Here is a 12,334-nt window from a genome sequence, read left to right as displayed (position 1 = left end):
GAAGAAACAGGATATTAAAAAAAAGAGTAAAAACAAACAAATGCAATAAATAATAGATTAATGTATTTACTTATTGTATTTCTTTACTCATACAAAATTTAGCCATCATTCCAATGCTAATATTTCTTCTGTTTTTTCCTTCTGAAAGTTCAGTAGTTTTAGAGAAATGATAGTCTCTTTGTAATGTGCAACTAAGACCTCTTTTTGATGATGGTTATTTGTTGAACTCCAGTAACTGAAAAGCTGTATTTGCAGTTATAGCTGTGTAGTTAAGAGATTTATTTCCTAATCACATAATATTAGGTTCAGTCCCACTGCATAATACCTTGAGCAAATATCTTCTATAACTCCAAACCATCCCAAAACCTCGTGAATGGATTTGAAATTGGGTTTGTAGTCATGATCAACTTTGGAACCGTGTAGGCAGAAGTGCGCTTGCATTGTGTGAATATCAGCTAATGTTCTTAATGAGCATCATGCAACCTCTGATTTGTCAAATCATGTCAAACCATCCACACATAACAATTTCAGAAAAGTCTGTTCCCTCTTCTCTACAACTTAGTGAACTGGGGGCTATGTAGAATTAATCGTATTGTAATAATACAGGGATTTTGATTAATATGTATATATATATTGTATTTATTCATTAACTAGGAAATTTCAAATAGCATTGATGTGGCAGTAGGAATACAGAATTTTTAGTCCAAAGACCCAACAAAATTTGACTATGGTGGTGCCGATGACAAATTTCTTGTTTTTATTTATGTATTTGTTTGTTTAACTTTTTTTTTTTAGTGTTTTGGAATATATTTTTTCACTTCTTGTAGGTAACATGATTGAATGGTGTCTTCCTGAAGAAAGCGATTTAGATGGTGTTGAATTTAAGGCTATGGCCAGTGGATCCCATACTTTAATGAGAGATTTTGTGTAAGTGTTAAACTTCATTCTTCCTCTGTCTTGTTGTAATCTGTTCTTTCAGTGTTGGCATACAGTCTTCACTTCTTAAATAATAAATTAGCACCAGTAACGCTTAAAGATTAATTCTGAGATGGACAGGCATCCAGTGCAGTGTAGAATCTTGTACTTTCAGCCAAATGTCTTGAAGAGTTTAGTCAAACAAATAACCCCTAGTACTTATTTTCAAAGTCTAATTCTTATTCTGTTGGTCTCTTTTGCTGAACTGCTAAGTTATGGAGTCATAAACAAATCAACATCAGTTGTCAAGCAATGGTGGGGAGGGGACAAAGACAAACACACCCTCACACACATATACAAATTCACTCACAAGACATTGATTGGTTGGTCTGGAGATATAGTAGAAGATAATTGCTGAAGATGCCATGCATTGGGACTGAACCCAAAACCACATGGCTGCAAAGTAGGCTTCTTAACCACATAGCCATGCCTGCGCCTAATATCTCTGGATTATTCTTTATTTAACATAGGATGAAAGCAAATATATGTGTGAGTGTGTGTGTGTATTCAGTAAAGCATTACTAAAGCGTTACTATATTGGACAATGTAGTACCTGTTATAAAAAGAAGATAGTATGGTCACAGATGGATTACCTTTCACTATAGGTCTGTTGTTTTAGGCCTGAATTAAGGCTAAACAACAAATAATTGCATACCTCAAGATATCATGCACAGATGCCAGTCTGTCACAAATGGTAATTCCAAAAAACCTGTTACCTATTTTGTACAGCTAAGTGAACTGAGGCATGTAGAATCAATGTGCTGTGTAAATGTACAATGTTTCATTATTATGTGTTGCCTATAGATTTTTTACTCTCTTCCATTACAAATTTTGTGTTATACAAGCCAATGTTAAAGCTATTTATTTAAAACACTGGTTGATATTTTATAAAATAACTTCTCGTCTATTTTTATCCAAAAGCAAATATATAGGAGATCAAACACATATATTTTTTAAAAATTCATTTGATTTTTTTGCCCAGCATTTTATTGTAAGCTACACTGGTGACTATAGACCCTTTTTCCAGGTAAATGTCCAGTATAGACTCTTTTCTATCCCAAAAAATGGTGAGCATCACCTTTTCTGCAGAAAGTTGAGTCTTGAATTTCTTTCTTCCACTCATACATACTTCTATGTGGTAGAGCACTGTCCTTGTATTGTACTGAAAGCCTGCAATAAATTTTAACCCCTGACACATCTCCAGATGAGAAATCAGATCACTGATCTATTCTTCCTTGGTGCACCCTGACAGTGGAGTGATTAAGGTCAAACCTCAGTTACACAACCTCAAAAGTACCACCTTTTAGTACATGAGTGCTGAAGGCAGTGGGAGCCAGCCTAAAGAAACTCTCAGCAAAAATGCGAATAATTTTTGACTTACCTTCAAATTTATGATTATGTAGTGTCAGTATGACTGATATATTTAATGTAAATATGGCATTGGTTGTATGACAGATGTAGTTGTGGTTGTAATTGTATGATATTTACTTAACTATACTCTCTTTTTCTCTCTCATTCCACTTCTTTCTTGTGCCATGCCTACAAGCAGCAGTGATCATGGACCTATGTGCCAAAGGCTGATGATTTGTGATTTTTCTTGGGAAAGATTTTCATTACCTTCTACTTGTTTATTTACAATTTATTCTGCTAGTCTCCTGCTTTCTCAAGCTTACCCTCGAACCCACTAAACACAGGGCCTATTAACCCTTAAGCAGGAAAATAGTTTATGTGACATCAGAATATGTTTACACATTGTTGGGCCTGGGTGTTACATACCTTGAGAACCAGTCCTCATCCAAGTCCTGTATGCCTTAGCAACAGGACCATCTTCTGGGACCCTTGGCACATACTACCGTTTTGGGTGAGAGTGAATCTGGGAGTTGTCATCAACATCATCATCTAACGTTCGTTTTTCATGCTGGCATGGGTTGGATGGCTTGACAGGGGCCACACCAGATTCCATAGTCTGTTTTGACTTGATTTCTACAACTGGATGCCAACCACCTTGCGGAGTGTATTTGGTACTTTTTACTTGACACCAATCACCAGTGCTTTTTACATGGCACCAGCACCAGTGCTTTTTACATGACATCTGTACCTGCACCAATGCATATGTGGCACCTTAACAATGACTAAGGAGTAACTCTATACCATTCAAAACTCCTGAACTCTTGAGGTAGAGCCTCAACACTGGATGCAGTTTAATGTCTTGCTCAGGACAACTTGACTACACACTTCACTACCACCAGCCAAAAATCGAAGTCTCATGCCTATAGTCAGAAATGATCATTATCTTTATTGTTGTTGTTAATGTAATTATTCTTTCTTTACAGGTACTTTAGGAAAGATTCCCTTTATGGCCTGGCATGTTTTGAGAACATGCCAGTAGAAAGTGAGATTGAACGTGGTGCCAGAATGAAATCAGTAGGAATTCTATCTCCCACCTATACTTCCCTCTACAGACACATGCAGTTCCTTGAATCCCAAGTGCGGTAAGTCCTGTTTTATTTTGTTTTTTGTTTTATATTGAAAAGTAAACAAGATTTATAGGGGCATAAATACAATTCAGCACTTCCACTCGGTGCCAAAATAGGATATGCCAGAAATGAGCTTGCACGCATCCAGGGCAAGTGCAGCAGAACGGAGGACAAGGTGACCCACACTACACGCTTCCTAACCTCTCAACTCCTTTAACCTCTCAACTCCTTTAACCTCTCAACTCCTTTAACCTTTCAACTCCTTTAACCTCTCAACTCCTAGTACAAGGCTTCCTCTCTTAATACTACATCCCCACACATTTGAGAAGGTCTTGTCTTGCAAGTCACTTGTGCTGGTACCATGTAAAAAACACCCAGTACACTCTGGGAAATGTGGTTGGTGTTAAGAGCATCCAGATGTAGTTCTGAGGCTTGACAGTTCCTGTCAACCCATTCAACTTATGTCGGTATGGAATACAAATGTTAAATGCCGACAATGACGTTGACAATGATGATGATGATCAATGGTGTCATAAGATGGATGCAATATTGGAACTGCTTGCTGATAGTTCATGAGTCCATATATGTAGCAGGCATTTCAGTATGTTCCGAGACAAAACCCTGTACACTTGGGAATAGATCAGTCCCCTATCCAGGGAAGAGATTCAGTTGTCTCTCATTTGTCCTTCAGTACTTAGCAGAGACATTTACTTACATATTTAATAATTTTGTTGTTTATAATAAAACAGATTATTTCAAATAAATGTTTGTTTCATTTTGTTTACTATAATCTTGATATGCTTATTTACTTCATTATTATTGTTATTATCATTATTTTGTTGAATGATATTTTCTATAAATTCTCATTATACTTTTTGGAATGGCCTCAATTATCCTCTGGCTTTTCTTCAAGTATTGTTGCAACAGTTTCTTTGCCATTGGCTGATTGATAAAAAAAAAAGAATTGATGTAAATAGCATCTAACAAAGTTAATGTGTGTGTTTATATATTGCCCTTTTTGTTGTGATAACTTGCTGATATGGCAGGGTCTCTCCTTGCTAGTTCATGTGAGGGCACTTCCTGCTGATCCATGATAGTCTCTTTTTGTCTGTTCATGTTAAGTTTTCTTTTTGCTAGTTCTAATTATGTATGGTCTCTGCCCCTGGTCCATGTTAGGGGTTCTGCTTGCCAGTTCATATTAGAGTCTCTCCCTGCTAGTTAATGTGAGGGCTTCTCTGATGGGTCATGTTAGGTTCTCTGTTTGATAGTCTATATTAAGATCTCTACACAGTGGTTCATGGTAAGGTCTCTCCCTGTTTCTATTTGATGGGAGTCTTCTCATGTTGTTTACATGATGGGGATCTCTCCCTGTTAGTACATGATAGGAGTTCTCCATGTTGGTATGTGATAGTCTCTTCCTTTTAGTCCATGATACAATCCCTCTCCTTTGGTACATGATGGGGTCTCTTTCTGTTGATACATAATGGTGAGGATCTTTCCATATTTGCACATGATGGGATCTTGAAATGGCCCTTCCTTGTTGGTATATGACACAAGGTATCTCTGTTGAGTCAGGATTGAGTTCTTGATTTTGTTCATGCTAAAGACTTTTAACTCTCACTGGCACAGCCCACCTCGCTATAATTAATTGCATGAGGGGGTACAGATACATCATTATGGAATAGGAAGTAATTCTTTAAATTTCTTTTTTGGAACAAGGCTAAGACACATATCTACCTACCTATCTGTCTGTCTATCTCATACATACATACATACATACACACGCACATACATCTCATAAGTATCAAAAGGTGGATGTAATAAGTTAAAGCACTTGAGGATGGTGCCCCAACATGGCCACAATCTGAAACCAGTAAAAAACTGATAAAAGAATACTCAAAAGAACCACTTATGTTTTGATCGTTGTTTCCCCTGTTAATTAATAAATCACCAACTTTAAATTGTCTATTTTATCCCAATTCCAGGCATCAGCTTCAAACGCCAGGCAAATATGATCAACTGCAAGCTTTTTACAACGATAAGAAAGGTGTACTTCCTTCTCGAAATGAAAATTCCAGTGGCGCTATTGTTTCTGATCTGGAGGTGTGTTCAATGTCACCAGCTCCTCAGCAACCCTGGTCAACAACCTCATCTACACCCAGTCGAGAATTCTTGCCTGAAATGAAGGTCAGTCCATTGAATACACTGCTCCAATCTGTTTTACTCGTGCAACTTGTTTTAAATTTCTACATTTATTGACTCAGTCATAACTGCATGGTTGAGAAGCTTGATTTGCAACCATGTTGTTTCAGGTTCAATCCTACTGCATGGCATCTTGAGCAAGTGTTTTTATTATAGCTCCTGGCTGACCAAAGCTTTGTCAATGAATTTGTTAAATGGAAACTGTATGGAAGCCCATCATGTGTGTGTGTGTGTGTATATATATCCTAGGCTTACCAAAGTTTTGTGAGTGGATTTGGTAGATGGAAACTGAAAGAAGCCTGTCATACATATGTGTGTGTGTCTGTACATGTATGTGTTTGTGTGTGTGAGCATGTGTGTGTACCTTTGTACATCCAGCTGTAGAAAATCTACCTCAACAAATTCTGTCTGACCCATGCAAGTGGGAAAAATGGACATTAAGTGATGATGGTGATGTTTTTTTATCTAAATTTTCTCCATTTTCTTCTTTTTTTCCATCCATTTCCAGATTACCCATCCTGCTGGTTGTTTCTCTCAGTTTATTAAATTCTTTGGAGAAAATATATTTATTCTCTGGAAATACACTCTCCTACAGAAGAGGATATTATTTTTTTCTCCCCCTCCAATTGGTGTTGTTTGCTATAGAGGTAAGACACTCATTTCAATACATCTTTCGTTTTACTTCTTTACCTTATGTCTCCTTACAGCTAGATAGACTGGACTGTTGATAGGTAAATATTGTAATTGTAGACAGTATGTATAACTATATCATATGGTACCTCCTTACAGCTTATTAACTGTTATGTGTCTTGATCATGGGCATAATTCAGTTAATTATAACACACTGTGGTGTGTTATTACCTAATTATGACTAGGTAGACTGCAGTGTTGTCAGTGAAGTGTCTTGGTCAAGGACATAGTACAGTGAACTATTCCATTTTGTGGTACATATAGCTAGGTAGACTTGACTGTTGTGAGTTCAAATTCCACTAAGGTCAACTTTACCTTTCATCCTTTTGGAGTCAATAAAATAAGTACCAGTTGAGTGCTGGGGTTGATGTAATTGACTTCACCCTTTTCCTAAAATTGCTAGCCTTGTGCTAAAATCTGAAATTAATATTTGTCTTCTTTTCAGTGTATTGTGCTTGTTGCCTTGGTAACCATGATATGAGGGGACTTGTGAATCGAGAGCTGATTCCTCGTTTCTATGTAAATATTGCTGATATTGAAACTTTAGAAACTGAAGTTGCATATATTGCATGTAAGTGTGATAATGAATTTATTTCATCAGTCTGTTACATTTATTTTATATCATTGAAATATCTTTTAATCATTTAACTGACTCGTGAATATTACCTGTATCCAGGCTCAGTCCCTTGCAAACCATGGAGTTTTCCCAACTCAATATTATATTATCTTCTTGTCAGGTACAACAGAGAAGATATTTGAAAGTAAAACCCACCTGTATGATGTTTATGTAAATAATCAAAACGTAACAACCAACTCTCCAGTTTTGAAGGAACTGCTCAAAGTTAGTGATGGGGATCGTGATAAATTTACCAAATTGAACAATCAGAGGTCAGTTAATTAGTGTTGAACAGCCAACTTTGTTATTGTTATTCTTTTCATCATTTCCAAAATTGTCACTGAGAGAGTGGTCCCTGTATGGTCAGCCAACCTTCTAGATATTGCTGCTATATTTCCCACATATCACTACTGTAATGCCTTTCACTGTAGCCCTGCTAGATCTGGTCTAAGGCTAAACAGTAAAGCCAACAAATTGTGCTGGTACTGTTTGGCAGAACCATTTGAACATCAGGCATTTTTTCCAGTCTTGTACATTCTGAATTCAAATCCTGCTTAGGTACTGAGGTCGATTCATTTGACTAAAAATTCTTCAAGGTGCCCCAGCATGGTTGCAGTCTAATGACTGAATCAAGTAAAAGATAAAAGATAATCATTTCCTTTCACCTCTCTGGGGTCAATAAAATATAGTACCAGTCACGTACTGGGATCAGTGTTATTGAGTATTAAAACTGACCTTTTTGTACCTAAATTAAAAAACAATTATTGTTAGGTCTAGAATTGTGATGGTCAGTTGAGGATAATATGATGATGGTGAAGATGGCAGTAATGATGATAGTGGTGGCAGTAGCAGCGGCAGTGGTGATGATGGTGAAGGAGAAGACCAGTGATGACAGCGATGACAGTGGTATTTTTTTGGCTTGATCAGAGAATGATGATAGAAAAGTCAGGAAAGAGAACATTGCTGGAGAATCATTTTTGTGAAGGAATGAGAATCAAATATTTACGGCATTGTTGATTATATAGTCTTGAAAATATAGACGCATATGTACACACTCACACACACACCTGTGTGTGTGTGTGTGAGCAGGAACATATCTACATGTATGTATAAATGCCCATTGATATATGTATGTGTGTTCACTTGAGTATAAATGTATATGTATGCTCACAGACAAACATATGTAAGTAAGCAAAAAATGTGTATGTTTGCATCTGTGCATGTGCAATCACAAGTCAGTGGTAGCAGCTGTCTGTTGTAGGTCCATGTTGATTGTTCTGTTCAGAAATCATCTCTGGCAAGCTTGCATGTGGGCTACAAGACCTGTTCTTGACCTGCAGCAGCGATGACATCAGCACCAGGTGAAGTTATTTGACCCAACAAAGAAGTGACACCTCTCATATCCTCTTTTGTATTCTTTCTGTTGCTTCTCCTCATTGGCTAGAATCACAAGCTTCAGCAATCTGTACCATTCATTATGCTGCAGGGCCTTTAGGTATCTGTGGAGTTGCTGGAATTCTTCTTATGTCTCTTCAGCACATCCTTGTATCACGGCTTCTGACCACCACAGTGGTATCACATGTAGACATTGTCTGTTTGTCTGTCCGTCCCTCCGTCCACCATTCCATCCGTATGCTTGTTTGTCTGTCTGTCTGTCTGTTCATTGTGAAGCCTGATGCATAACCAAGGTTTGAGCTTAGTAGTAGGTCCCACACTTGACTCCTATATCCACTGCTGTATGATGCGGAGCATCAAACTATGGGATAGGTTTCTCTGCAGAATATGAGCCATATAATAGCTTGAATTAACAAGATTATATAATGTTTCAATAACTAGTCATGATGAAAGATGTATGTTTTATGTAACATAAAATACTATATATATTTTCTGTATTTTATTAATGTTATATATATATATATATATATATATATATTTACGTGTATGTATGTATGTGTGTGTGTGTGTATACACACATTTCATTTTTGTATCTGGTTTGCAAGATTCCTTGTGTGAATTTGTGTGTTGAAACAAATTTTGTTGTGGCTGGGGAGAATCATAATGCCTTAATACACCAGTTCAATTTCTACTCATTTATTTATTCCTTCTATTTAAGGCTGCCCTCACAATTTTCTGTCCAGAAGGATTTTCAACCCAATGTTTACATGCTAATCTTTAAAGCTGTATGTGATGTGCTTCAAGAACAAATATAAAAAAAAAAAATTGAAAAACGTTTATGTTTACTCAGAAGTTTATAAAATTCTTATGATGTCAACACACACGTAATAATTATAAGTGTTTTTGTTTTCTCCTATAGATCTGCACATTTATTTTCTGTAGAAGAACTTGGGGAGCAGTCAATGGATGAAGAAGAATTGTTTACAACGTATGTAGAATGTCTATTTTTGTTCTTGTTTTTACCACAATTATTTGATTTGCTCTAATGTAGTGTGTGTATATGTTTGTGTGTTCTTAGATTCTTGGGTTCTTGTACTGGTTTCCAGCATGGAAAACGGACGTTAAATGATGATGAGGATGATGATGAAAAAGACCAGTAGAATAAGTACTACATTTAAAAAAAAGTCCTGGAATTGATTTGTTCAACTAAAACCTTTCAAGTTGGTGCCCTAGCATTGTCACAATCAAATGACTGAAACAAAAGATAAAAGAATATATAAAAGACAGGCTTCTACACAGTTTCCATCTACCAAATTCACTCACAAGGCATTGGTCAGTCTAGGGATAAAGTAGAAAACACATACCCAATGTATTGTACAGTGGGACTGAACCTGAAGTCACACGTTGCCAAAGCGAAGACAGTGAAGGTGGTAAGATTTTAGGGAGATTTGTCAGCTAGTTCAATCATATGGTCATAGTGTTATATAACCTTATTTATCATCATTGTTTATGTTGTCTTTGTTGTGATGTACTGTAGTGACCTACCCTAACTCACAACATATTCTGCTGTTATTCTCTAATAAAGCCATTTTGTTCTGTCTACTAAAACCCAATGTCAAAGAATGTGTTTGCTGCCATAGTAACAGCCTCTTATCAGCCAACTGCCTCATAGCTTTTATTATTTCTTGTATTCCCTTAGCACTTCTATCATAGTTCTATTATTATTATCATTGTTATTTTTATTATTCTTTTGTTTCATTCCATCATATATTCCATATTTATCTTATTGATTATCTTCCTGATTAAGAAAGAAATAGTAGTAAACGAAACACATGGTAGGTGCTGGGTGGGTGTTGTTATGGTGGTGGGTATGACTGGGTGTGGAGGGATGAACAGATGATGTGGTGGGGGAGTGAAGTAGTGTCAGTCAGTCAGTGTTGACAAAATAAAATTACCTATATATACACATACGCACACACACATATGCAAATATACATATATATGTGTAAATATGTGTATACATCCTTCATCAATCATATATATTTATGTGTGTATTTGTGTTTATATATATATATATATATATATATATATATATATATATATATATATATATATATATATAGTTCTGGAAAGACTGCTTATCCTCCACTTCTAGTCAGCAAACATTGATTTTTTTGTTTTTTTGTTTTGCTTTACCCCTTTACTATATATCTTTTGTCCTCCCTTGCCTCCCACATAGAAAAGGGGAGTAGTATCAGCTGACTACTACCACTACTACTACTACTACTACTACTACTACTACTACAAAAGCTTTTCTTCATTTGTGCATATTTCTTTTATGTTTTTACCTTGTTTTAAATATACAACTAATGAGGTGTATAGAGCGGTAGAACTTGTACTTTTATTTTACATGCTACACTGATGTATGTATGTATGTATGTATGAATGGATGGATTTGTTTATGTGATGTGTGTCTGTGAGTGTGTATGGATGAGTGGTAGGTGTGTTTGATTTTGTTCATCTCTGTTAGTTTCAGAGATCATTAATTAATTTTCTAGTGAATCAATTAAAACTCATCTACACGGAGCTAGAGTATTGATTGATCAGCCAGAAGTCCAACGGTGGATATATTGAAGTAGATTGTTGGGTGATACTGATGTAATTAACTGTAATTAAAACTGGGGCTTTCATTGCAATTTCTAGTAATATGTGAGATTCACTTAAGTATATATATCTATATATACCTCAGCTTTCATGCGTCAGATTCAGCCATTAAAAGGCATCTCTTTCCCTTTCTCTTCTTCTCCTATCTCCTTTTTGTCTTCTACTTCCTTCTGGACAGGAATGCTGTGCTTTAAAGTTTTTCTCAAGAAAGATTTCAACTGAACTGGCATACAACCAAATCAGATTATTGTCTTTTTTTTTTTATCGTTTACTTGTTTCAGTCATTGGACTGTGTCACAGCTAGGGCACCACCTTGAAGTGTAATGTTGCTTTCAAATTTTGGCACATGGTCAGCAATTTTGGGGGAAGGGGTCAGTCGATTACATCGCCCCCAGTGATCAACTAGTACTAGGATAAAAGGTAGTTAACTTCAGTGAAATTTGAACTCAGAACATAAAGATGGATGAAACGCCACTGAGTATTTTCCCCAGTGTGCTAACAATTCTGCCAGCTCACTGCCTTAGTAATGTAATATTGACTACAGTTATGTAAGTCTTCAGTGTATTTGAGCTTAATTACTAATTTCTGGTGACAAATTCTTAAATCTATTCATTTATTTATATATTTATTATTTCTATTTTTCAGGTTTTTTTGTGAACAAAACAATCGTTTGTTCCAAACCTTGTTAGATGTTTCATCGTCGCAGGATCGACAGTTGACATCTGACCACATGAAATTAATGGGACTTGACCCTATTGGTGATCGTATCTTCCTCATGGAACTTGTTGAACATTATGGTATTGATGTTGTTCTTATGGTTGATAATCCTTGCTGCCCAAAATAAAGCAGCATTCTTCTTTTACTTGTTCTTCATATTTTTTTCCCTTCCTTTTCTTTTCATATTCTTCATAGTCTTTGGTCAAAGAAAGACGTATATCAGTTACTTTCTCTATTAAATCAAAACAACCATTCCATTGTTATAAAACCTTCAAATTCCATGTTAATAGAATGACTGTTGATTAAACTGTTTTGTTGTTTTTTTAAATTTTTTCTTAGTTTGTTTGTTTTAATAATGCATGAAAACTGGTGAGACAAACAGTATTGAATAATTTACAGCCATACCATTTTGATATTTATTTTATTTTATTGTTTTGTTGTATTTTTTGCCTGGCATTGGTAGCAAATAATCACCTGCAGAAGAAATCCACCCTCTGTCATCCCCACCTCAGCAACATACTTGAGCAAATTTCATGCTTCAAGGCGGAACTGTGACCTCTGATTTCTAGCATTTGTTCCCCATAATGCTAGAACTAAC

At 36.0% G+C, this 12,334-nt stretch overlaps 1 protein-coding gene across 1 annotated transcript in view; it reads left to right on the top strand.

Moving 5' to 3' along the window:
- Positions 1-12,328, top strand: part of LOC106878471 (DENN domain-containing protein 11) — a 27,338-nt gene extending 15,010 nt beyond the window's left edge. The window contains exons 2-9 of the mRNA XM_014927688.2: positions 828-927; positions 3,309-3,467; positions 5,438-5,639; positions 6,163-6,301; positions 6,790-6,915; positions 7,082-7,232; positions 9,275-9,343; positions 11,665-12,328. Coding sequence (XP_014783174.1) covers positions 828-927; positions 3,309-3,467; positions 5,438-5,639; positions 6,163-6,301; positions 6,790-6,915; positions 7,082-7,232; positions 9,275-9,343; positions 11,665-11,863 — 1,145 coding nt within the window. The 3' untranslated portion in view covers positions 11,864-12,328. The remainder of the gene's footprint in view (positions 1-827; positions 928-3,308; positions 3,468-5,437; positions 5,640-6,162; positions 6,302-6,789; positions 6,916-7,081; positions 7,233-9,274; positions 9,344-11,664) is intronic.
- Positions 12,329-12,334: the final 6 nt, after the last annotated feature.

The sequence above is a fragment of the Octopus bimaculoides genome, chromosome 17 (assembly GCF_001194135.2).
Source record: "Octopus bimaculoides isolate UCB-OBI-ISO-001 chromosome 17, ASM119413v2, whole genome shotgun sequence".
NCBI classification, from domain to species: domain Eukaryota; kingdom Metazoa; phylum Mollusca; class Cephalopoda; order Octopoda; family Octopodidae; genus Octopus; species Octopus bimaculoides.
The sequence above is the reverse complement of the archived record's forward strand: the minus strand, read 5'-3'. Positions and strand labels throughout refer to the sequence as shown.